General features: G+C 38.5%; 1 protein-coding gene and 1 pseudogene across 2 annotated transcripts; one reads left to right on the top strand and one right to left on the bottom strand.

Annotated features, from left to right (window-relative positions):
- The first annotated feature begins 1,590 nt into the window (after window positions 1–1,590).
- On the top strand, window positions 1,591–11,872 carry LOC143539547 (peroxidase 21-like; annotated as a pseudogene). The gene is made up of 5 exons (XR_013136460.1): window positions 1,591–1,657; window positions 1,790–1,938; window positions 2,069–2,257; window positions 2,347–2,515; window positions 11,343–11,872. The product of XR_013136460.1 is annotated as a peroxidase 21-like (transcript).
- Window positions 11,873–24,773: 12,901 nt separating this feature from the next.
- Window positions 24,774–25,768, bottom strand: LOC143539508 (uncharacterized). The gene is made up of 2 exons (XM_077032800.1): window positions 25,115–25,768; window positions 24,774–24,911 (listed from the first exon to the last, which is right to left on the bottom strand). The coding sequence occupies exons 1-2, from the start codon at window positions 25,766–25,768 to the stop codon at window positions 24,774–24,776; spliced, it is 792 nt and encodes a 263-aa protein (XP_076888915.1).
- Between the last annotated feature and the right edge of the window lie 317 nt (window positions 25,769–26,085).

Raw genomic sequence — 26,085 nt, 5'->3', positions numbered from 1 at the left:
AAATGTACTAAACATAATTAAACATAATTATTTAGTGAGAAAAATATAAGCACGCAAGGTTTTTGCACAAATAATTGATCATTTTCCAGTTTTATATAAAAGATGTAACGTTACGGTCTAGTTGAATGTATGATCACGAGACCAAATAACGGATAGGTGCAAATGCACCACAAATCCACAATAATCTTTTGTTTAGGACTTAGGAGTCATGGTTGCATGGATGACATTTTTTTAACTTAATATACTGTGTAGAATACTTAATTATGTCATAAGAATATATATATATATATATATATAGACAACTCATTTGGGAATCAATATTATGTTAAAAGTTCTATGAACACATTATACATAGCTCTTCAATAATAAAAATAAAATTATTTTGTTTTTCACTCTTTGTTTGTTTTAATCTATCTTCTATTCTAATATATAGAAAATAAACTATAAAAATGTACATAATATGTACATGTGCATTTAAACAAAAGACTATATGTTTCTTACTTTAAAAAATATTGAAATCTGCATTTATAATAGTTTGTGAATATAACAGATAGTAGAAATTTTAAAGTGATTCTCATAATATTATGGACTATGAAATAACCGTTCCTCTATATACACACTAACATATTGCTTTCTTTCGACGATGATACACAACTTTGTTAGTCATATGGGAAATAGTGTAACACCCAACATTTATTTCTTGTAGAATTTTATGCTTCATTTATCAATTTTAAAATTTAGTATTCCTATTATAATTTCTTAGTTTCATATTCTTACTAATTATATTCACCTTATAACACCACTGATTACAATTATGAACTAAGAATCATTAAAATATGAAATATCCGGAAAGCCAGTAAACAGGGCCAGGGTGTTCGAAGAACAATAACAAACGTCCTAATAGCTAGAAATGATGAAAGTTAAGATATTCTGAAATCAATAACTGAATCATAAATACTAAAAAGTCTACAACAAAAAATAACCAAGTTTTGAACAAATGTCTGGAAAATTCATGTCATTCAAAAGTTAATAATGGAAATTCAGACTAGTCAAAAGTCAACAACAAAAGTTTGGAGTATTTAAAGGTTTAGGTAATCATAAATCATTAGCAAATAATCAAATTCTAACATGTTTCAAAATAATTACGAATGATGTCTGCAAAGAGTTTCTGACTTTCTATGAATGCTAAGTATTGTTGAATCGTATTCTAAGCTTAACTAGTCATGTGATATATATGCATATTAGTCGACCAATCGTAACTACTCGAAGAAATAATCGTGTTTAGTGAAATCTTTCTTAAAGCCTTAGGCCTGATTAGGCAATCATACAACTTATTCTTTCCACATAAACAAAACAAATTTCAACTTAATATCACCTAATAACATTGATTTATGTTATTTTAACAATATTTCCCTTTTAAAATAGTTTGGCGGTAGTGAATGAAGGAACACAAAGTCAAAAAAATAGGCCAAGTGGACAACCTTTGCATGCTTGTTATTTTCATTTGCACTTGCAAAGACTCCTCTATATAAAGAAGGTTAGATAGTTGTAACACTTGCTCAAAAGTACAAGCTTATAAAGCATAGAGACATGACAACCCATAAGTCATTTTGCAATCTAAGCTTCCTCTTCCTCTTATTCTTCCATTTTCATTTTGGTATTTCTACACAAATTTTTAATTCTAGTTTTAATTACTTGTGTTTGCGACATGTAGAATTGTAGATCACTCTCCTTAATACTTACACCGTACATAAGTTATATTTATACGTGTTATATACTGTTTTTGAAGGTATGTGTGAATTACGATTAAATTACTATTCACAAACATGTCCAAATGTCGAAGAAATAGTCAAAGAACAAGTTATAGCTTTGTATAATAAGCATGGAAACACTGCTGTTTCTTGGATAAGAACTCTCTTCCATGATTGCATGGTTAAGGTACTCTTACTTATGTTTCTTGCATGGTAAACATTAATTCAAGCTAATTTTTAAGATAAAACAATGAACCAACAATTCATGATTGCATAATTGGCTGGCCTTAATCAAATGTCTTTTTGAATATATATAGTCATGTGATGCATCATTATTACTGGAGAGCATAAATGGGATTCAGTCAGAAAAGATATCAACAAGAAGCATGGGAATGAGAAACTTCAAGTACATAAAAACAATCAAAGATGCAGTTGAGAGTTCATGCCCCATGACTGTTTCATGTGCAGACATTGTTGCTCTTTCTGCTAGAGATGGTGCTGTTTTGGTATGTAATTAATTAACTAATTATACATGCACTTTCCTTTTTTCTTTTTTTTTAATAATACATGACAAGTTGGATGTCATGCTATGTAGTTGCGAGGACCGCGCATTGAGATGAAAACTGGGCGAAAAGATAGCAAGGAAAGCCATCTTGCAGAGATCGACACGTCACTCCCGAATCATAACGATTCCATGATGTATGTCCTTGCTCGGTTTCAATCCGTGGGAATTGATGCTGAAGGCACCGTGGCTCTCTGAAGAGGTAGGTCCCAGCAGAGCCCAGTGTTTCTTCATTGGCGCCATCCGTGCATAAAAGCTAGAACTTATTCTTTGTCAGTTTTTTCAAAACTTCTGGAAAGATGGTTAAGGTTACTCCGGTGCCAAGGCCAGCGAGTGACCAAGAAACTCCGGTAACCACAACCCCAGCTACTGGGGGGAACACCGGCGAATACACAATTTTTACGAACACTACCCCGGTTACCCAAGCCGGGGCAAGTGCAGTAAACAATCCTTCACTGGGATTCACCGATACCCAGTTGGAGAAACAACAGACGAGACTCCCCCGCCAAACACTTGATCAAGTTAAAGCGTGGGCGGAAGCACGTCAGAGGGAATTCCAAGCTGAGTTGGATGAACGCTTACGTTCACTCTAACAGGCTGACGAATTCGGAAGCACTCGACAACAGCTCAACATGAGCAATGAGTGCGAATACTGGGACGATGATCGGGGGGAGTCCGACAGCGACGCAAACCCTCGTCATAGAATGAAAGGGAAGCGCAAAGAAACGGACTTCCAACCGAGAAGGAATTTTGGAGAAACCTTCAAACCAAAAAACGCGGGACGAAACCCACGTGACTTCTCTAAAACCTTTAGACCAACTGCTGCAAATGCGGGAACGTCCAAATTTGCAAGGGACATTGCGGAAGCAATTGCCCCGAGAAGTGCCAAACAAATATCCAATATAGGCACATATGATGGTATATCTGACCCAGACGATCATTTGAACAGATTCATAGCGGGGGCAACCGTCAGCAATTGGACGGAACCCACGTGGTGTTACATGTTCCAAATGACGCTTGTTGGGGCAGCCAGAGCGTGGTTCGACCGTCTACCGGTCCACCACATCTACGATTGGGCAGACTTCCAGCAGAAATTCAGCCAACACTTCAGCCAACAACGAAAGTATACCGAAGAGCAATGGACGATCCTCAACTGCATCCGAGAGGAAGAAGAGTCATTACTAGACTTCATCACTCACTTCAACTCAAAGAAGCTGAGTCTGGGTACCATAAGCGAGGATCTTGTTCGCGCAGCTTTCATCCAAGGCGCCGAATACCCAGAGCTTATTCGCACATTGACGGGTAAAGACGGCATGCCATCCACATGGGATGCCATCATGACAGCAGCTAAACGCTTTGCGGAAACGGAAAAGCAACTGGGTAGGGATCTTCCCCAGAGCACAAACCTCTACACTCAGAAAACAAGAGAAAACAACGTCCTTACCGCCCGACTAAACAAAAAGAGGAAGCTAGGTATTTGGCAGTCAAGGATAAACTTTGACACCTCATCCGGCTCGCACCCTCGGTTAGGCGGAAAGGATAACATGCAGTTGTCGAACCGGAACTCCAGATGGACGCCACTCACCAAAAGCGTCACCGAGATATTCGCCACCGAGAGGCTCCCATGGCCAGAGGCTCCAATTATCCGACAGCGTCCAAACGCTGATTAAAGCAAATCCTGTGACTTCCACAGGACAAAAGGCCACACCACCGAGGAATGCGTAGACTTGAAGGACGTCGTCGAAGCATTTGTCAGAGATGGGAAACTCACACACCTCGTGGCGTAATGAACGCTGAGCAGGCTAATGCGTGTAGAACCCCAGTTGGGGAAAACACGAATGATACTGCAGCTTCAATGTTGGAGACTACATACTGCGTAAACAACGAGATTCCGAACCAGGTGCATATCGGATCGAAAGACTCGATGACACCCCCATCCCAAGAACATGGAAGGGAGCTCAATTACGCAGGCTGCATGTAGATCAATTCCAAACTTGTAAAGAAAAGGCCTAGAGCCACTTCTAATGGAAATGATTCTCCTTATCACATTGACGCTGGTGGTCTTACATTTATACTTATGAACTTTCCACACTGATATGCCGGTATTCACCGCATAAATAAGTGGGGAAGTAAGTCGTTGCGTGTGGACGGCGGCAAAACCCGCATAAACACAAAAAACGGCAAAAATTTCTAAGAGATGAGGACAACCTTCACGCAGGTCAGTTATAGGTAAAGTTTGGTCATCCCACTAAATGAAAGTGACGGTCCTACCCGCACAATCATGATAAAGGAAACTGAACATTAACCTATTGACAACCGCGCGTCGAAAGGTTTAACTTATTCAAAACACTGATATGCCGGTATTCACCGCATAAATAAGTGGGGAAGTCGTTGCGTGTGGACGGCGGCAAAACCCGCATAAACACAAAAAACGGCAAAAATTTCTAAGGAAAATATGAGGAAAACCTTAACGCAGGTCAGTTATAGGTGAAGATTGGTCATCCCACTAAATGAAAGTGACGGTCCTACCCGCACACTCATGATAGAGGAAACTGAACACTAACCTATTGACAACCACGCGTCGAAAGGTTAACTTATCCAAAACACTTGGAAATTGCTAAGTTAAACTAAAGTATGCACGAGCGAATCATATATTGTTTATGAGGCACAAGTGCCAAATTAAACTATAATATGCATGAGCAAGTCATATAACGTTTATAAAGCAAGTCATTAAGTGAAAGTGACGGTCCTACCCGCACAAACATTTATATTTCATAAAAAATTCAAACATTATAAGAATGGCCAGGTATCTACCCACCTACAGTAATGTAAATCTATCATAACGGTGGGAAGGGATCTCAAGGTTCAAACTTCAGGACCACTCCCTCCAAACCCACTCGAACCCGCACCATCAGTTGGCTGTGGCGGTTCAAGGAAAGTCTTGAGAATGGTTAGCCCATCATCAGCAGCAGCAATTTCGTTCACCTTCTCCACCACTGGATGCGGGAAGGCAGCATACTGGTTCACTGCTTGGTCATAGGCAGCTTCAGTGTCCACGTCATAAAGAGGGAAGTTGGAAGGCGGGATGCCCTTCTCAACAAACCCCAGACCAAGCAGGAAACCAGCCTTTTCCCCATCCTCATGGGAAGCGTTGAGGGCTGCGCTCATGGCATCATCATAATATGTGTTCGTGAAGATCCGATGCACAACCTACAAAAAGAAAAAAAAAATATCAAAAACTTTTCTAAGTATAAAGAAAAGCGTAAAGACATTATGAAGCTACGCATACCTGCGACAACGCTTCTCGTAGAAGCAATTCCTTGGTGATCAGAGCTTCCTGGAGGGCAGCTTGAGCTTGGTCACGGGCGCGTTCGGCTTCACTTTTGTTAAGGTTGGCAAGCAACACTTAGCAGCAGCCTCTACAACGCCATTCAGCTTACGCTCAGTGTGGTCAAGCATACCCCTCTGGTCCAAGATCTCTTGGAGCTTCTTGGCGTCTTCCATGGCCAAGGCATCATGAGCCTGCTGGAGCCTCTCTAGTTTGGCTTTAAGCTCCTCATTCTCGGCGCGCAGAGGCTCAGCAACAGCTTCAGCTTTGGTGGCCCTCTCGGTCGCATTCCGCGCAGTTTCCTTAGCCAACCTAAGCTGTTCGTTAACAGCTTGGGTAGCCTTGGAAGGGCCTCGAGCCGGGCCTGAACTTCAACCTCGAGGGCCTTGAAGGCCTTTTCCTTCTCCGCAGTAATGGCGGAAAGTCTCATGTTCTCCTCCCGGATAGCTCGCGCCTGGGCCACTTCCTGGCTACGCGCCGCCTTTAACTTGTCGTTTTCACGACAAAGCAACTCGACGCGCGGCTGCATCCGGGCAAGGAGAATCCGAAGCTCGTTCGTCAACCTACCCTCCTGGTAGCTAGACATAGCTTCCCCCAACGCACCACTTGGGGCTGCGTGACGCGCCCACTCGACGCAGTCCACAGCCGTCCGAAGGGTTGTTCCCCGGCGGATGTTCCACCGCGGAACATACACCTCATTGGAATCCGAAACTGCAAAAACAAAAAGCAGTTAGGAAAAGATGATAAAAAAAAATATGCCAAAATAACCCTACGCACCTGTAGGGTCGACAACAGGCCGGTAGCCGCCAAACCTATCACCCGAACCTAAGGGATATCCATCCAAGAGGTCAGGCAAATGGGAAGGAGGCAGAGATTGGCTAGAAGCCCCAACACTGAACATACCTGATGAACCGGCCGGGGGCACGGTTGAAGCCGCCGCGGTAGAGACCATCGGAGGTGAACTCACTGGAGGTGAACTCACAACCGTGGCCGCCGCTGCGGAGGAGCCCGCAGAGAAAATCACCGCCGGCTCAGTGAAGGATGCAGTAAAGATGGCACTGACAGCCGGCGGAGATGACGTCACAATTGGAACAGTTGCCTCAACGGGATGAGCAACTGAACCAACACTGCAAACAGGCGCAGCTGCCTGGGTCATCGCCTCGGGTAGGTTGACCAAACCTACCTTCGTGTGTCCAGAACTGCTCCTTCCCGCATCACTTTGGAATGCGGTTACATCCACGCCTGCATGAAGACAAGATATTAAAAACAATGGCGGAAAGAATTGAGAGTAAGATAAATAAAAGGTACTTACGAGTTTTCTTAATCTTGAAGGTTCTGACGGACGGGGACGAACCCGATGGAACTGGCCTCTTCACGCCAGTCACCGTCGTAGAACTTGGTCGCGCGGAGGTGGCAGCTGTCTCAACCTCCGAGACAGTTGTCTCACCACCACCAAGGTTCCCTGCCGCCTCCTCACTTTCGGTCTCCGAGTCAGACCGGTTCCCCTAATCGGCAGTGGAGGCAACCTTCGCCTTGCCCTTCACGCCGGCAGCTTTCTTCTTCCTTACGAAGAAAGGACCATCTGCGGATTCCTCATCAGAAGATGACAAAATTAGAGAAACTCCAGCAGAGGTTTGAGCATGAAGAGGGCGAGGGTTAATGAAACCCTTACCTAGCCGCGTGGTGCTCAGAATTTCGTGGTCTGGCGGGTAGACCACCACAAACCGATCCGCCGTTTGCTCCAAGATGGGCAACTCGTTCTCGTCGAGAGCACGAGTACCCAGCCGAGCGGGACCACCGCTCTCACGCGGTTGCAGAAGCGACTGCAAGTTGTTCCCCTCTGAAAATAAACAGAAACAGTTAGAAGAAAAACCCTAAATCAGCAAAAAGATATGAAGCATACCGTAAGGGATAGAGTTCAAACCGTATTCGAGGACGATGGGAATATGTGGCGCCTCTGCCCCAGCATCCTTCCATACCCAGCTCATCCCAAGCATCACCATCCCAGACTCCGCAAAGCGGTAAACCGGAGTCTGGATCCGGGAGATCTTGGTAAACCATTCCGCCTCCTGGTAGTTGGAGGCGTGAAGGTTTGGGAGTGCCCTCCCTTTCTTGAATGTCATCGCAATAGGGACGACACGGGCAGAGATATAGAAGAACTCCCGCTTCCAAGACCGAAGACTGCGCTCGGTAGCACAGATTTTCAAACCCTTGATCCGAGTGATCAAGGTGTACCAGCCCTAGATGCACCTCCAGGAGTAGAAGGTCATCAGGCGGTCGAAGCGGGGCTCAACGCCCAGAATGTGGCACACCCATTCAAAGTGGCGAACCTTTGCGATCGCCATTGGGTGCACCTCCGTCAAATGTACACCGTGTTTCTCCAAAACACGGTACACAAACTTCGTCAATGGGAACCTGAGATTCCCATAGATGAAGAATGCAGCATACACCCCTATCTTGCCCTTGGGGGCATCGTACACCGTCTGGTGAGGCTCAGGAAACTCAGGCTCGAAAGGCTCGAGCATGAACTTCTTGACGATGTACTGATAAAGGTCGACGGAAAGAGCACACTGGCACTCGCCAGCAGTACTCTTATCGTCCTTGTCAGACGCGGACACCGGATTCTCAGAGTATACGTCGGACTCCTCGGCAGTAGCCTCAGGATCACGAATGGAAGACATGTTGAGGATGGAAAGAAGAACGATTTCAGGAGAATGCTCGACAGAAGTTAGAGTATTCGCCGGAAATCGCTTAGAAGAAAAAGTGAGTGTGAGTTGAGATGCATCCTCTTCCCCCTTTATATACCCATCGCAATGAATGCGATGAATTTAATGCGGGGGAGACGGAAAAGCGCAGGTGCAATGAAACTATGACACGTGGAAAGAGCAAGCTGGCAACAGCTGTCGACAGGACGCGCGCCGTAAACTTCGCGCCCACGTGCCTAAAAAAGCGTCTGGAATGACCATATACTGTCACGTCGCCATAACTTCCTGCACGTCCTGAAACTGTCAGAAGAAACCGTCGGACAACGCTAACGTCCCTTCAACAGTTTGGACTGTTCTTATCCTTTCACCAACTCTTCGAATTTCAAAAAGATTCAAAAAAATTCAAAAAGATTCAAAAGTAAGAGGGACTATACCCTCTTACCTTGGTAACCAAGTAACCGTAAGACAGGTGCGGGTACAGTGTCAAGGCAAAACCCTTCACATACTTAGCACCTGCAGGGAATTGAAGCCAAGAATACCTTGGCAACCAAGTAACTATAAGACAGGTGCGAGTACAGTGTCAAGGCAAAACCCTTCACATACTTAGCACCTGCAGGGAATTGAAGCCAAGAATACCTTGGAAGTAAAGTAACTATAAGACGAGTGCGGGTACAGTGTCAAGGCGAAACCCTTCACATACTTAGCACTCGCAGGGAATTGAAACCAAGAAGGATCTTCTGGGCCATGCTTGCGGAAAGGGAAATAACATCCCCGCATAGCGGGAACGTTGAGAACTAGATTGTTTGAAACTCCAAGATAGAATTGGTTGTTTAACATAATTGATCACTATGTCTAAAACTACCAAAACCTCGTGGAGAATCTACACAAGTGAAACTCAACGCTCCTGACTTGCGAGGAGGTTACACACTTACCCGCATCATACCCATAGATCAAGCAGAAAAGTCGGGAATTTCTGCACGTGACATTAGGAAACCCGCGGGAAGAATCCCCGCGAAGAACCTTAAAACTAAACCCTTTTCAAAACCCCTTGCTTAAGTCCAAAAGTTCACCTCACTTATTAACAATTCATGAGAAGAACATTGGACTGGGGGGACTTGAAGAGGTAGGTCCCAGCAGAGCCCAGTTGGACCCGCAAGACTCACCTTGAAGAGGGACGTCTGCGCAGTTGGACCCGCAAGACTCACCTTAAAGAGGGACGTCTGCGCAAAGACCAACTGGATCCGTAGGACCCACCATGCTCAGAGAGATGACGTCCTTACGCGCAGTACGCAAGCTGTTCCCGCAGGAAAAGCCTCCCAATGGTGACGTACCCCGCCTGTTCCTACAGCTGCGGATACTAGCCATCAGGGAAGGCTACCCGCACTAACAGCAAGGCTACACGCACAAGGCACTAACTCTCAAATAATTCAGTAATGTCACCTGAAGAAGGAATGAGCAAGCTGGGAATACTCCCGCCCAAATGAGCCAGTCCGTACGCTACTGGAGGATCTTTTGTACTATACCTGCCAAGGTATGGACAAAAGATCTGACCAAAGCAGCGACAGCTCACTGACAACAGTACGACGAGGAGCACGCTCTAGTACTTAATGTCACTATCAGCCGCTGCCTACTCACCAACCCCTGTCGTGGCACGCACATAGCCTGCAGTTGGTGGAAAAGGAATAGTACACAGCCGGCCATGTCACTATCAGCCGCTGCCTACCCACCAACCACCAGCATGGCACGTGCGTAGCCCACAGTTGGTAGAAAAGGAATATTATACAGCTGGCTGTACCTGCTTGGACACCTACCTTCGGCTATAAATACTCCAACACCTTGGAACGGTATCATTATCTTGTATCTTATCTGCTCTAGCTATTTCTCTTAATATACACTTATATTCAGAGCAATCTAGTCTGATTCTCACGCCGGAGGGTGGTCACAAAGAGGTACCCCCCCTTCTCAGTGACGAGCTCACGGTGTCTGTTTTGCAGGTCATCAGAAGAATAACCATCTTGCCGGACCTAACCCTCGTGGGAAACATCTATTTAACCCCCAGATTATCCGTAATCTGCCCGGGGTCACTTAGTGTTTCTTCACTCTCTTAGGTAACCTTCATACTTTTATGCTTATTTTTAATCTAACAACACGTTTAATGAAAAATCATTTCAATAATAATATAACACTAAGTCACTAACACCAATATAAAAGTGACCTTAAGAAGAAAAAAAAACATTTAAAGATAGTTCAAATTACAAAAGAAATAAAAATAACATTATTAGTTGAAATATATATAAAGATTTTACATTGCTCATTTAGTAGTAAGTTAAAAAAAAAAAAGATTTCTCGACCCTAGGCATTTTTGCGGGCAGCCGTTGATTTCAGAATTGCAATGGATAAGTTCTTTGGTGATTGGCCAGAAGTTTTGAAGATAAGATTTCATATAAGATTTTTTGTCATGTCTTTTAGTTGTTGGTTGAAAACTTGAAATATTTAGGTAATAGATGAGTCGTCTGTAATATTCATAAGGTGAAACTTTTGACGCTAGTCCATTGGTAATTTTACCATGGTGATCCAGCAATTTTCATTGTCAATTAAAATCATAATTTCTCATGTGTGTTTTCTAATGGATTACCGACAACTCTTACCTTCACCAAGGGATTGTCAACGATTATGTCCGTTGTTAAAACTCCTTGTAACAAAATCTATTCAAATGCTAAACTTTTGAACTAATTTAGAGGATCAATATCATGGGAGAAAACATAAATGTGGTGGAAAAAAAATCATATAAAGAGTCACTCCACAAGATTTAGATGACAAAACCTAAAAGAAAACATAAAATGTGGCAGAAAAAATCATATAAAGAGTCACTCCACAAGATTTAGGTGGCAAAACCTAAAATGCAAGTTAAAAATCATAAAATATGAAAGTCATTTAATATATAGGTTATAAAACATTGGATAATCCTAATTTTCTTTTTTTTTTGTTTGCTGTAGGGGCTCATTCAGTAGGCAGGGTCCATTGTCTCAACATTGTCGATCGACTATATCCCACAGTTGACCCAACTTTGGACCCGACTTATGCCGAGTATCTCAAGGGTCGTTGTCCACATCCTGATCCAGATCCGAATGCTGTCGAATACGCAAGGAACGACCTAGAAACACCAATGATCTTAGACAACATGTATTACAAGAACATTATGAACAACAAGGGATTACTTGTGGTTGATCAACAGCTTATAACAAACCCAATTACATCTCCATTTGTTGAGAAAATGGCAGCCGATAACGATTACTTTCACCAACAGTTTGCTAAGGCTCTTCTCATTATGTCGGAGAACAACCCATTAAGTGAGGAGGAGGGCGAGGTTCGAACAGACTGTCGGTTTGTAAACAGTGAATGAAATGACGCAAAATGTGTAAATTCTGAGGTTTTATGGTGCTGTTATCTTTATGTGTGACATATCTAAGGTTATGCCACTTGCCTAAATAAATAAAGTTTGTGACATTGTGAATTATTTTCTCGTTTAACAACTTATTTTAAATATGCTTCACTAAGATAATGTGTGTTTCTTCACCAAAACGAATCTTACTATTTTTTTTTCAAATCTTTAATTTGATGCATCATTCAAAGAAGATAGGCCATGTTGTTCAATTATTAATATTTGTTAAATTACTACAATCTGCAAAAAAAAATTTATTAGGTTGAGATCCGTGTGTATTGTTGGCCTTTTCTCATATTGATTATATTATTCGATCCAATTTTTTAAGAGTTTGGTAACTAAGAATTTATTAGGTTTGAGATCCCGTTTACCTGCTATCGTATTGTAATTAGTTTGTTCTTATAATTCAAATTTTGTTGTTTTTTTATTTAAAAAAGAAAACACTTAATTAACTATCTTTTTACAATTTTCTCATTGTAACCCTATATATTTGATTAATGATACAACGCCTGTAGACACAACATAATATAATAAATAGTGGCGCATTGAATGGTGCCCGCATTTTTCGGTGTTCAAATTTTTCGTAAGCAAACATTAGAATTTTCGGGCAAGTTGTCGTTGGGGACGGATTGAGGCGAGAACATAATAACATCAATATCATAAAGGACTCAAACTATCTTTTCAATGATCCTTACATAATCGGCTCTAAATTTCAAGTTTTGAAAAAACGAAGTCACAAATACTCAATTCATGTGTTTAAAGTCTTAAAGCATTCCCATCTCCTTCACCATATTTAAATCCAAAATTACACTAAAAAACACTGTATTTTCTCTCTCATTTTAATTAAATAATATTTTTTATTGTCTTTATCATTACGCTTTCTCTCTCTTTTACTCACAACCACTTTCAATAAATATTAAAAGCTTATAGGGGGGTGAACGTAGTTTTTCAAATATACAGAAAAATCACTAAATTTCTCTCTCATCTACTCACAATATCTATTTCCTTATCCATGTCCTTCACCTAAGACATTACAAATCATATATGAACAACACATGCATAATCCAACTTAAAAACATCACAATTTTGAAGTTGAAACAAACCCGAAATACAACGTAGAATATGCTGCCTGCCTTGAACGTACTATCTAATGTAAAACATCAGGATTCCACTGTAGGATTACCATTTTTCAAGCATAAAATATGCCTCCTGTAGCTCAAAATATTATATTTCGACTTTAAACTCGTAAGTTCGATACTATGCTTCTTGCATATGCATAAATCATTGTAATTGTAACTTGTAAGTGACATATTATTGCACATAGTTTTAAAAATATTTACTTCCTTTTTCCAAACTAATGGCCACTTAGATTTACATTATTTAACCCAATACTATTTTTGGTATTCTGAACTTTCTTTGTATCAACTGGACTAAGACATAACTTAACTATAGTACTACTTGGTTTACAACATATGAGTTAGAAACTAGCAAACTCATTGATCTATTTAGTTTAGAACAAGAGGGTCAACGTCACAGTGTAATCACTGATTAATTTGGTGTACAAGCGGGTCAACCTGACAATATAAAACATCATGTGTTGGTATTCTTTTAGACGTACCACCATTTTATTTTCTTAGTTACGCAGGACCATCTACCACCGGCATCAAAGTAGTAACTCACAGGCTCACAACTTTATGTTTGTAACTTCATACCATTGTAATCATTATTCTATGTTTATTCGTATAACGAATTTCATACCAAACGAATTCTCACTGCAATGCACGGGGAATTCCACTAGTTGCAACTTGCAGGTCAAGATTCAAATCGATTTTCATCATCTGGTTTGTTCAAATTTGTTATTTCCGTCCAAATTTTAAAACTTGCTACTTTTGTCCTCAGAGTTTCATTTTTGTTGCGATTTTCTTCTATGTGATTTGTAAAATATATCATTTTAGACCAAAATATGTTAACGAGATGAATGAAAATTAAACCGTAAATAAAACTATGAGGACAAAAAAAGACAAATTTTACTTATACTTTTGAACTAAGATAACAAACTTGAAGAAACAACAAAGACGAAAACCGTAGCTTACTCTTTTGCTTTTAATTCATTTTCATATTTATTAGTATTTTTCATTTGGGTGGAAAGGACTTGAGAGCAATGTTTTTAAAACCAGACCGGTTCGGCCGGTCCGACTTGTCGGACCAGGATTCGGTCACCCGACCGATCCGGTTCGATATAGTTCACTCGCTTCTCAAAAAACCGGCCGGTCCGACTGCACAACCAGACCGGTTCAACCGGTTTACTATGGAACTTTTATATGTTTTTTCATTTACATTTTTTTCATAATTTTTGAGTTCGGCCGGTCCGACCGGTTCAACCGTTGAACCGGTAACCCGACCGGTTCAGTGTCCGATACGGTTATGAAAACATTGCTTGAGAGTGTAAGAGCATTCCCAACAATGTCTTTGTACTCATCTATACATCTATACAGTTGTATTAAAAAACATTACATTATCTTTCGTTTTCAATTAAATAATATATTTTTAAACTTTTATCATTATCTTTTCTCTTCTCCACTCACAATCACGTTCTAAAAATATTAAAATATTATAAATGATAAATAATGTTTATACAAATTTACTCATGAACAAAAATCTCTCTACTTCCTTAACCGACAACTACTGCTCCATATAATATCGAGGATGGTTAAGCACAACAAAAATTGTGGGTATCATTTACAAATACACAAAACCCAAGGGTGAAAAAGCAAATTAATCTCTAACTCACAGAAACCATATGCTATTACTACCGCACCTGGAAGTCTCCGTTACGCCATTTCATTTCGAAGTCCAATCGCACTTTCACTCTCAAATCCGTTTCATGGATTACGATCGGATCCATCCTTTGATAAATCGGTTAGTTTTCCTTCCAGATCTCGTAATTATTCGTGTATTTTCTTAAGATCCGTGTATGCATCCTTTGATCTAGGGTTTTTAGCTTGATGTTTACATTCATGTTGTTTTTATCTGGATTGAGTTGATTCGGTTTCAATAATCGTTCGCGATTTAATCGTTTAAGCTAATTTAGGTCTGCAAGTGTGATTTATGCTGACTGCTGAAACATATTTATTCGAACTCGAATAGTTTAAAGTAATTGCTATTTATGCTGAAGCATGTTTAGATCGTGAATTCCGTCTCGAATAGTTTAAACGGAAGTGTGATTTTATGCTGTGAGTGAGAAGTTTTTACGATCGTGAATTTGAACTCGAATTGTAAAAATGAAGTGTGATTTATGCTGTGAAACATGTTTAGATTGTGAATTTGAACTCGAATAGTTTATATGAAGTGTGATTATACTGTTAAACTATTGGAGATATATCTTTTATTTTTCATATTTATCTCTTTACATATTTAGTCTCTCTACATTTTTAGTTGAGATTGCTTTATGAGTTTTATATATATACCTATGTACTCGATTGGAAAAACACACAATAAATAAAAATATGTATTCTCTCTGGTTACCAATTTCTATAAGAAACATGTTTATGATCGTGAATTGGAACTCGAATAGTTTAAATGAAATGTGATTTATGCATTGAAATGCGTTTACAATTGTGAGTTTGAACTCGAATAGTTGAAGGAGTGTGAGTTATGCTGTGAAACATGTTTACGATCGTGAGTTTGAACTTGAATAGTTTAAAGGAAGTGTGAGTTATGCTGTGAAATGCATTAACGTTCGCGAATTCGAGCTCAAATAGTTTAAAGGAAGTGTCATTTATGTTGTGAAATGTGTTTACGTTAGCGAATTTGAACTCAAATAGTTTAAAAGGAAGAGTGATTTATGTTGTGAGACATGTTTACGATCGTGAATTAAAACTAAAATAGTTTAAAGGAATTGAAATTGAGATCTGTTTATGCTTCCGAAAACATTCGATTTTGCTATATATGATTACTATTGAAGAGCTTCAACATGATTCACATTATATCTGAAACTTATAGCTATGTTCTTATTTTATATCTGAATCCCCAAACTGTTAATATTCAATTGAGTTTTCCTATGGTGGATAATAATAATTCAGATTCAACCAGAATGTGTTATTTCCGAATTCTGAATGTTTTTGCTCTATTGTCCCTCTCCTATAAACAAAGTATATGAGTAATGGAAATTTGTGAAAATAGCTCTTTAGGAAAACAAATATATAAAAAAAACAAAGAAAAAAATAACCTTGTACACAATTGCAAACACAACTAGCTAATCTAATATCCACCAATTTGGGCAGCAATTTGTGAACAAGAATGTTGAAGCCACAGGATTCAACCCGGGATTAATTGTTTTGCTGGTTGTGGGTGGGCTATTGATAACATTCCTTGTTGGCAACTATGCACTCTACATGTATGCACAGAAGACACTTCCACCAAGAAAGAAGAAACTAGTCTCCAAGAAGAAGTTGAAGAGGGAGAAACTGAAGCAGGGTGTTGCAGTTCCTGGAGAATAGACCGGACACCAGAAGCAAAAACGACCATAAACGTGTTAGTGTTTCAGTCCTACAGTCTTCTTGTGAGATGCTTGCATTATGTTAGTTTTGGTTCTGATTATTGTCTAAATATGAATGGTTTAGTTTTGTTAGTTTAGACCGGACCTGTCATTGTGTTCTAGTAGCCTAGCCCTTGTCACACAAGGGCTCGTGAACCATGGTAATAATAACTTTAGTTCATGTTGCATCTATATGCTATGTCTTGAAATACGAATATTATTTAGCATCACTACTTTATTACCAAAAAAATGCAGCATATGTGGGCAACTTTTTTGTTTTTTTGATGCTTAACTGAATTAGTTATAGGTTGTTGTGATGAGAATGTGATGTGCATTTTGGTTAGGGATGGCAATTTTGGTTGGGTTGGTGTCGCGTCATCTGAGCATATTCTGTTTATTTAACTGTGTAAAAAGAACTATCTGCTTAACCTATGTAACTGGCATGAACCGCGTTATCTAAATAAGTTGGTTGGTAGTATTTTGTTTAATTCTAGTTTTGGACGGCTAGATGGGCTGACCGGCTTATACATAATCTAAACTGATCATAGTATGTTCATGAAATTGGTTTAAGTGGATCGACTCGTTTAGATCTAACAATAACGTATTTATTTATTTATTTTTCATCCCGTTCTGCCAACACCAAACAAACTTTAGTTTCGGTTAATTGGTTATGAAGCCCGGTTATGGTTCGGTTTTGATTAATTTCGGTTAATTAACCTAGCCGGGTCTGGACTAAACGAACATGGAGCAAGAATTAATGACATCAAACATGAATTAGGGATGAACTCAATAACGACCGATACCGATCCAAAATTTCTCAAAAACTCAGTACCGGTGCTGGCGCCGAAAATGCTCGGTACAGGACGCCGGTACCAATCCAGATTTTCTCAAAAACTTGGTATCATTGCCGGTGCCGAAATGCGAAATGCTCGACTTTGCTAATATTCTTTTAAGGTTTTTTGTTACACAACTTGTATGCACACACATACCCAGTCCATATATATATGTTCATCATGTTGTAAGAATATCTAAATTCTTTTCGGTGTGGTTTGTTTAAAGTTCTATTATGGTTAAACTATAACTGGTTAATCGGTTAATCAAATAACCTAAGCCGTAACCGTCAATTAGTTTGGTCTGGTGGCAGTCCAGTTATTGTCTAATTTCAGTTAATGGTTAAGGTTTTTTCACCCCTATTCTAAGGTATGTTACAAGATTTTTTTCACAAATGATTTTGTTGGTTTTTTCCTCAACATGGTCATGACTCATGATTTTTCAAATGATCCATAATCTTCACACACTCATACAAAGAATATGAAGAGTATAAGTAAACAGAAAAATGAGTGTTTCAAGGCTCTATCACAATCGATTGATGGTGATTTTGGTTCAAGAACACCATCATAGTAGAACATAAACACAAATACTTTTTTAATTCGCATGAGTTTAAATCCATAAACTTTTTCTTACTTTTTTGTATGGGAACCATTGCATATATGTAAATGATGTCATTTAGAAAGTATGTGTAATGATTGTTACTTTCATACTTAAAACTTTTTCAGCTTCTAGTTTTGTTGTTCTTCTTCCTCTGTTTTTCTTGAGATTCTACCAATAACAATGCAATTAATGGTTTTCAAGTAAACATCCGTGAGATATGAGAGAAACGTAAAAAGTTAAGAGGATTTGATTTATAAATGAGGGTTTCTAATAATCGATTGCCCCATTTTAATCTTCAAGTCTCTCTCGTAGAGCTAGGGATGGCAATGGGTCAGGTTTAGGTATTCCCAAACCCATACCCGGTTATAAAAGTCCATCCCAAACTCGTCCCAAACCCGTCGGGTTTTAATCGGGTAATTACCTATCGGGTTTCGGGTTTTCCCATCGGGTTTTGATAAAATACCCATTGAGTATACCCGGCTCAAAACCCGTTGTGTTTCTACCGGGCTTTGACAAAATATAACCAATCAATTACAAAGCTGGTTACCATAAAGATAAAATATCTCAAATGATTGACATAAACAAGTTTCGACAAATAATATATTTGGAATATAGTATATATATTCACTATAATAAGCTATATCGGGTATATAATCGGGTAAATGGGTCTATGTTATCGGGTAATCAGGTATATTAGAAATCCTAAACCCGTCCCAAACCCGCGAAAATTTCAAAACTAATCCCAAACCCTAATGGGTCGGGTATTACCCGTCCCATTTATGTCAGGTTTTGGGTTTTTCCATCGGGTTCGGGTTTCATTGCCATTCCTATGTAGAGCATACGGATTACGGACTCCTCCTAATTTATCTATTTTTTCTTATTTTATCTCGTATGTCACATCGTCACTTTATTTCCCCTCAAAACTTTTTCCACTTTTCCTCAAACAACTCCCAGTTTTCCTCATATTTATTTTTAAATGACAGAATTACAAATTTTGTTCTTTAAAATAAGACGAATTACGGTTCGTGTCCTTTTCTAAGTTTCCTTGCAGGCGGTGTACTTTAAACTTTTTTTTCCTACAAGTTATGTCCTTTACGCTAACTGGGTTAGAAAAACTCTGTTAAATCCCATCACGTGAGAAGCATGTGAGGGTAGTTTTGTCTTTTTGCCTACCCTGCAACAACTTCTTCTTCTGTTTCTGTACCTTCACTAACACCATCACTTGCCATCACCCTTCCTCAACCATCACCCAACCTTAACCACCTGCCACCATCGAATCTAGCACCACCATCCCTAACCGTTCGCCACCGTCGCATCAAGCACCACCTCTCCGATTTGCTTCTAAACTATGAACATCAGAAGTTCCATTGAACCTCCGATTCACTTATTTCCCCGATTCACTGTTCACTCCGGCGGCGTTGAACACGTGGGTTGGGTTCACCGACAAGGGTTTCGCGAGACTCGAGGCGGCCGGAGCCGTAGGTGTAACTGATGTCCATTTTTTATGGATCTTTATTGTTTACAGGAGATTTATAAGAGCAGCACAAGCTTCACAGCAGGTAAATATTGTATCTTTACTAGTAACTCTGGCTAACTTTTAATCTTTTGTTCACGGTCTTAATTATTTTTTCTACATTTTGTTAGAGCCCGAGTGTTGAATTGGAGTGTTTGGCAACTTATCTAGCTGAGTTGACTTTGATTGACTATAATTTCTTGGTATTTGTTCCGTCGAATATTGCTGCAGCGGCTGTGTTTCTTGCCAGATGGATGCTAGATCAGTCGTCACACCCTTGGGTAATCATAACATCTTACCGGAAAATCATAACTCCGGAAAATCGGGCTAATCATAACATCTTACCGGAAAATCTGTTAGGTTAAGTGGGATAATCATAACATCTTACCGGAAAATCGGGCTAATCATAACATCTTACCAGAAAATCGGGCTAATCATAACTCCGGCCGGAATTTATGGTGGCTGGAGTTAGGTTAAGTGGGCTAATATAACCAGATCTGTTAGGTTAACCCGGATCTCAGATTTGTTAGGTTAAGTGGGCTCGCCGGAAAATCGGGTTAGGTGACTGTAATAGGCGATGGTAGGGTCGGGTGGAGACGGTAACAGGCGATGGTGGTCAGTGGAGGGTGATGGTGTGTTGAAGACGGGGTTCGGTGTCGTGGCGTTGTTAGGAAACGACCGGAAAAGGGTGAGCGAGGTTGTTGCCCAACTGTTGCCGGGTTTCTGTTTGGAAACCCTAGGTGACGGTGGTTGGTAGCGGCGGTGTTCTGGTGGCCGTGAAAACCCCAAATTGCAATCAGTGTGTTGTTCCATTTGATTCAACTTGGGTTGGCTTGGGCTTGGGAGAATGTTATATATATTTTCTTTTTTTTTTAATTTAAAGATACACTAAAATTACAATTATGCCCATCACATGTCTGGCACATGTCATACTTAACTGAGTTTTTCTAACCCAGTTAGCGTAAAGGACATAACGTGTAGGAAAAAAATGTTTAAAGTACACCGCCTGCAAGGAAACTTAACAAAGGACACGAACCGTAATTTGGCTTTTTTTAAAGGACAAAATTTGTAATTCTGTCTTTTTAAATTAAATTAATCTCTAACAATATGTAAAACTAAAAATAAAATCTATATGTTTTAAGAATTAAAACATTGCAATAAATTTAAATAAACGTTCTAAAAAAATTATAATGCAACAATTAAAATAAATTAGCAAGGGAATTGCCATCCCGGCGTCGTGTCATTTGAAAGTTTCTCGACAGATATTGTCCAAATTGTTATACAACGATGGTGGGTCGTTTGAAATTGTGGAAGGTATCCGGGTGTCACTAATGTTTTTATTTCTTGTGGCGGTGGTTGTGACGATTATAGGCAAGGCTTTCGAAATTGTTTTCATTGTTTTCGGTTGGATTTAGATGATGATTCCATTTTTTGAAACAACAAAAATGCTTGAATATTGAAATTAATATGAAGATTTGAGAGAGTTGATAGAGTATTTCTTTTAAAAAAAATAATTTGGTTCGAATGGTTTTTATCAGTTTAAAATGTTTTTTAACGGTCTCTAGATCATTGTCAGCGATCACATTGCATCCACACATCCATGACAATCGGGGAAAAAAGAAGCTCGAATTGAAAAGGGTGGGGGTGGGGGGGTTACATGTTTTCCCTGGCCGGTGCCGGGTCGTCCATGGGTTCTCCACGACACCACTCCATGTGGTTTTATAAATTAATTTTCTTCAAATATTAACTTTTCTCGTTAAATGATTGCTCATTGATATTGGGCCGTGACAGACGGTGAGAGTAATGCATCTAGAATCGTGGTCCCAAATTACAAAAGTTACACAACAATGCTATATTTTAAGTTTTTAACATAAAAAGTTGTCATTTAATACAATTAAATGACAAAAATAACCTCAAAGATTCCACGTACGCCTCTGGTCTTAATTTCCCACCACTTTTCTATTTAATTTTAGTCAACTATTTTTTAATACCACTCGTGTACGCTTCTGTCACACTCCGACCAAAGGCGGCGGAACATGCCGAGGTGTAACGATTGTCCATAAGCACATGACACTAATTAAAGTGACAGTATTTAATAAACTCGTTTCATTTCACAACATCGAAAATGTCACATAACAATTATCCATAAAAAAACCATAAACAAGATATCACAAAATATGGCAAATTGATATTGTTCATTTTTACTAATATCCTAGGGTCTTTGATGTCGTTTTCTTCACAATCATAAATCAACCAAGATGCAAACCTTCAACATTTCATAAAATAAAGTTTGTCAACACAAAGGTCGGTGAGCAATTCATAAGTTTGATCATTAGTATATAATAAAGATAGCCACAAAACTTGCATACGAAACGATAAATAAAAGTGGTAATTTGGATAAATAGATATCGCTAAACACATTAGCGACACCTAGCTATAAGGGGATGCCAAATAGTCTAGGATTTTATAGTTATCGTTAATTGCATTACATTAACGACACCTTGCTATAAGGGGATGCCAAATAGTCTAGGATTTTATAGTTCCACCAACCAAAAGCGATAAACGCATAGGCATATAAGCATAGAACACCAAATCGAGCAATTATTTAGGTAAAGTATACAACTACGTTTGTGGTTTAAGATTCAAATATAAAGAATTTTGTTGAATAAGTATGAAATGTCACCCCCAAAATAAAAGATGGAAAATGGGGTATGAAGTACTCACATTCAAGTGTTAAACTTGAAAGATGATAATTTGGAGATTTGTCGGAACGACGAGTTTAACGCACAATGCCTAAAAAGAAAAGAAGTCTTGAATTTAGAAAGGTTGTCTTGAAGGTCTTTAAACAAAATAAATGTTGAGAAATGTAAATAATTAAAGTTCAAGGTTTAAAATGTGACGATTTAAGAATTTATAATAATAACCCTTTAAAAATGTAATTTTGCTCGAAACCGGGTTAAAGTATCTAACCTTAATATTTACTCAACCTATGTTAAGTAATAAGGTGGGTAAAATGCAAGAATGCAAATCCCTTTGGAATAAAGATACTAAAACGGGTTTTTTTTATCGAGTGTTCGGGTTGTCGGTTCGGGTCTTGATAATTGGTCAAACCCAAAGTCAACTTTCCAAAATATTGAATGTTATGAGATAACTCAATAAAATTTAATAAGACTTAACCAAGTATGTAGTTCCATTGTTTTAGAACTAACAACGCACGTTAAGCGAGTGTTCGGTTTTGTCGGTCCAAACTTTGTTATGAGATCAAGTTGGATCCAACATTTCCAAGTACTTAAGAAAATATTTAAAAATCAATTTGTAACTATTTTTAAAGAAATATACAAGTCTTGATGGCTAAAAAAAACACACTTGTGTGTCTTAAACGAGCAAGAATCGGTTTGGTTCGGTTTCCATCTCACAACAAGTTCATAGATGGTTTTCACATGTCCAAACACTAAAGAACTTGTATAATAATGTACAAATAAAAAAATACCAAAAGTTAACAATAAAGTCTTTAAACAAAAGTTCGGTTTTCGGTTCGGATCGTGTTTCGGGTTAAGACCGAGGTAAGGTTCTACAAACCCATAATCATAGAATTTTTAAAAATGATTTTAGAAACTTAGATCTAATACTAAGTATGTTTAAACAAACAAAACTAGTAACAAAGTTCGGTTTACGGTTTAGAGCTATTTACAGTTAAACCGAAGCATAGACTTTTAAAAACCCATAACCATGGAACTTGTAAACATGACCAACAAACTAAAATAAGCAAGATTAATATTTATGAACTAGTTATATAGATGTATATATATCAAGGACACGAAGTCATCCATGAAGCCTTGCCTTATGGGGTCTGAAACCTCACCGACCGGAATCAGAGAAGTAACTACCAAAGGTAAACAAAGGGTGTATATTATATATATGTTGCACAACCATAAACAAGTATTAATAAGGCTACATAAACTAATTAAGATGAAAGACCAAAATCCTTCAAGAACACTTAAGAAGATAACCTTAAATCTTTGATGTTTGAAAGAGTTTTTTTTTTTTGGAGTTGTAGCAAAGGAAAATGAAGAGGAAAGGTGGTGTATATATAGGGTAATGTTGGTGGTCAAATATGGTTGTGAGACACAAGAGTTTTCATGCAAAATGGATCAAGACAAAAACACAAAAGAACAAAAAAATAAATAAATAAATAAATAAAAAATAAAAATACAAATAAAAATAGGATGTTTTCAAGACCCAACAAGTGTGAAACAATATTGTAACATAAATCCATCATTTTGATTATAACATAAGCTTCGGTTTACAAATCGGGTCTGTTTACATAATAAACAAATACAAAAACCAATACAAACAAGACCCGAAATTGACGAATGTCACAGCTTCGATCTCTAGTTCTCTACTCAACTTTTCCTTTGTATCTTCTGTCCCACTTGAGAAAAAAAAATATTGTTTAGTATAAAGTAAATATTCAATAGAATAATAAGTTACATTTTTACTCTAAATAAATCTAATCTTTTAACTCTGTCATTACACCTTACAATGTGACTAAATTTCATATTGATTTTCTTTTCCTATTTCAAATCTTTATTTTTAAAGTTCAAGACAACTAGAAAAATATCCACATAATAGCAACTTAAATTTCATAAACCTTTCCATAAAAGAAATATAAATTATAAGGAAATCGAACCTTAATTATAATTAAACACAAACTTAAAATCTTAAACACTCTTCTACATTCTATTTAACAATAAGTAAATTATATTTTCCCCGCTAATGGGTGGAGTTTGCGTAAGGGGCCAAAACCGCAAACAAGCCAAAATGTAGTTTACTCTCATATTTTTATTTTATTTATTTCCTTGTTTTATTACTTTTAAAATATATTTATTTTATTTTCTTAAATTATCTTTTGCCCCTGAAGTTTAGTTTCTTTTTCTTTTTTTTTTGGTGGCTTTGGTCCTTTAAGCTAATTCCATTCGTTATCAAATTTAAATGTCAAAGATTCATATGTTTAAAAAACTTCGTTTTCGGCTGAAATGCTTTGGAACTAAACAACAGGGGCCGAAAAATCAATTTAGTCAAAAATTAAAAGGATTAAAAGGAAAGTGTGAGACAAACAAAAACCTAATATCGTGTGGGTCATGTGAATTCCTCTACGTGGACTTTTGCACCTGACCAGTAACTCAAAAGTCTAATAAAAAAAGTTAAAAGCTTCAAACACTTTGTACAACTTATCTTTACAAAATCCATACTTTTATATAGACTTTTTAACATATTACAAAAAAATGTTACAAAAAATATTACTAAAACAAAAGACAAACTCAAAAGTAAACTTAAAAACACAATAAATAGCCAATGAGCTCCTGTCCACAGCATTAAACACAATAAATAGCCAATGAGTTCTTGTCCACACCATTAAGTTTCAGATACATCAGGGTAATGACGAGAGACTAGGTGATTAGTTGGTTTTTATTAATTGGATCCTTGAATTGAACAGGTTTATCTCACCGTCCTGTCGTGCCTTCGGGCGAGTGTTCACGTGCGTTGGACTTAAGTGGGGTTTTTTCCGGATCGAAAGACGAAAGATGAATGTATCCGGATACGGTGAATTTAGCGAGTAGCCCATTTGAAGGATTCGTTGGCTTATAAAAAAAACAATAAATAACCAACTTAATCACAGTTAATTAGGTCAAAGTCCTCATACAAGAAGTAATTGATCCCATCTTCTTGCTGGTGCTGATTTACACCTACTTAGAATCAATGGCAATGGCACTGCTTTTGACCCTTCACATTCATTACTTTCATCTTCTTTTTCAATCTTCAAATCTTCAACTTTCTTTTCAACTTCTTCTTCTTCTTCACCTGTTTTCTCCATCATTGATTCCCGAAATATGCTTGCTAATGAAGACGACCTGTACGGAGCAGATCTGCATCTCGTTAACAATAACGCATTTTTCGGAGTCGTCTCATTAATAATATTATCCACCTTTTCAAATATCTCATTTTCATCTTCTTGTTGCTCTTGTTGTTTTAGTTTTCCTACTTCACCATAGCCTGTGGTTACGGTGTCTATAACGGTCTCCGTAACCACGGGCGATGGTGAAGCATGTAAATCTACGGAGTTGTTGTTGCTGGTGTTACAATAATAACAACTCCAGCAACAACTCCGGGATTGAAAAAGTGAGAAGCATTGGGTCCAAACCGTTATAAACGGTTTGGATTTGATGCTTCTCAAGCAGCGGCAAAGGCGGTGGAGAGAGGTGGTTGCGGCGGTGGTTTTGTTGTTGGAGCGTCTAACACGGACTTGGCCGATGCACGTGACTTTAGGTGAAGATGGTTCTTCGATTAATGTGTTCTTCTTTCTGAGGAACATAGGGCTGGCACGTGACCGTCTTCTGCTGCTCTTGCTTCCAACGTTGCTTCGTAGAAACCTCATCAATGGCGGTGGGAACTTGTCTGTTCTTCCTGGACTTGATATGGGTTTCGATACTTTGTTCATTTTTGTTCTTCAAATATAATAATGCAGTGAAGGTTTGTTTTGGTTATTTTTTGTGTAGACTCATGAATGGAGGTTTTGGAGAGTGGGTAGGATAATGGTTTAATGGTGGTTAATATACGAGTGTTGCTATGGATTGGAAATTAGTGTTATGTGACAAAGATTTACCTAAATGGCTTAAATGTAGACAATATATCGTTTTCACTTATGGTCCTCACTAAAGAGGAAATGCTTTTGTTTCAATAATAGTTCTAGGCCATGAGAATATGAGGTTACTTAAACTTCGTTTAAATTTATTTAAGCGACGCACCGTCTATATT

Source organism: Bidens hawaiensis, unplaced genomic scaffold (genome assembly GCF_021521415.1).
Source record: "Bidens hawaiensis isolate Kalapana, Puna unplaced genomic scaffold, B.hawaiensis_p1.1 tig00011901_1, whole genome shotgun sequence".
Taxonomy (NCBI): Eukaryota; Viridiplantae; Streptophyta; class Magnoliopsida; order Asterales; family Asteraceae; genus Bidens; species Bidens hawaiensis.
Note: the sequence above shows the minus strand (reverse complement) of the source record. Positions and strands in the feature narration are given on the sequence as shown.

What these genes read in the sequence shown, in the direction of transcription:
- LOC143539508 (XM_077032800.1), bottom strand. Translation starts at nt 25,768, where the DNA reads ATGAACAAAGTATCGAAACCCATATCAAGTCCAGGAAGAACAGACAAG. An exon ending in CAGGTGAAGAAGAAGAAGAA is followed by an intron (nt 24,912 to 25,114) that starts GTTGAAAAGAAA and finishes TTTTTTTATAAG; the next exon opens with CCAACGAATCCTTCAAATGG.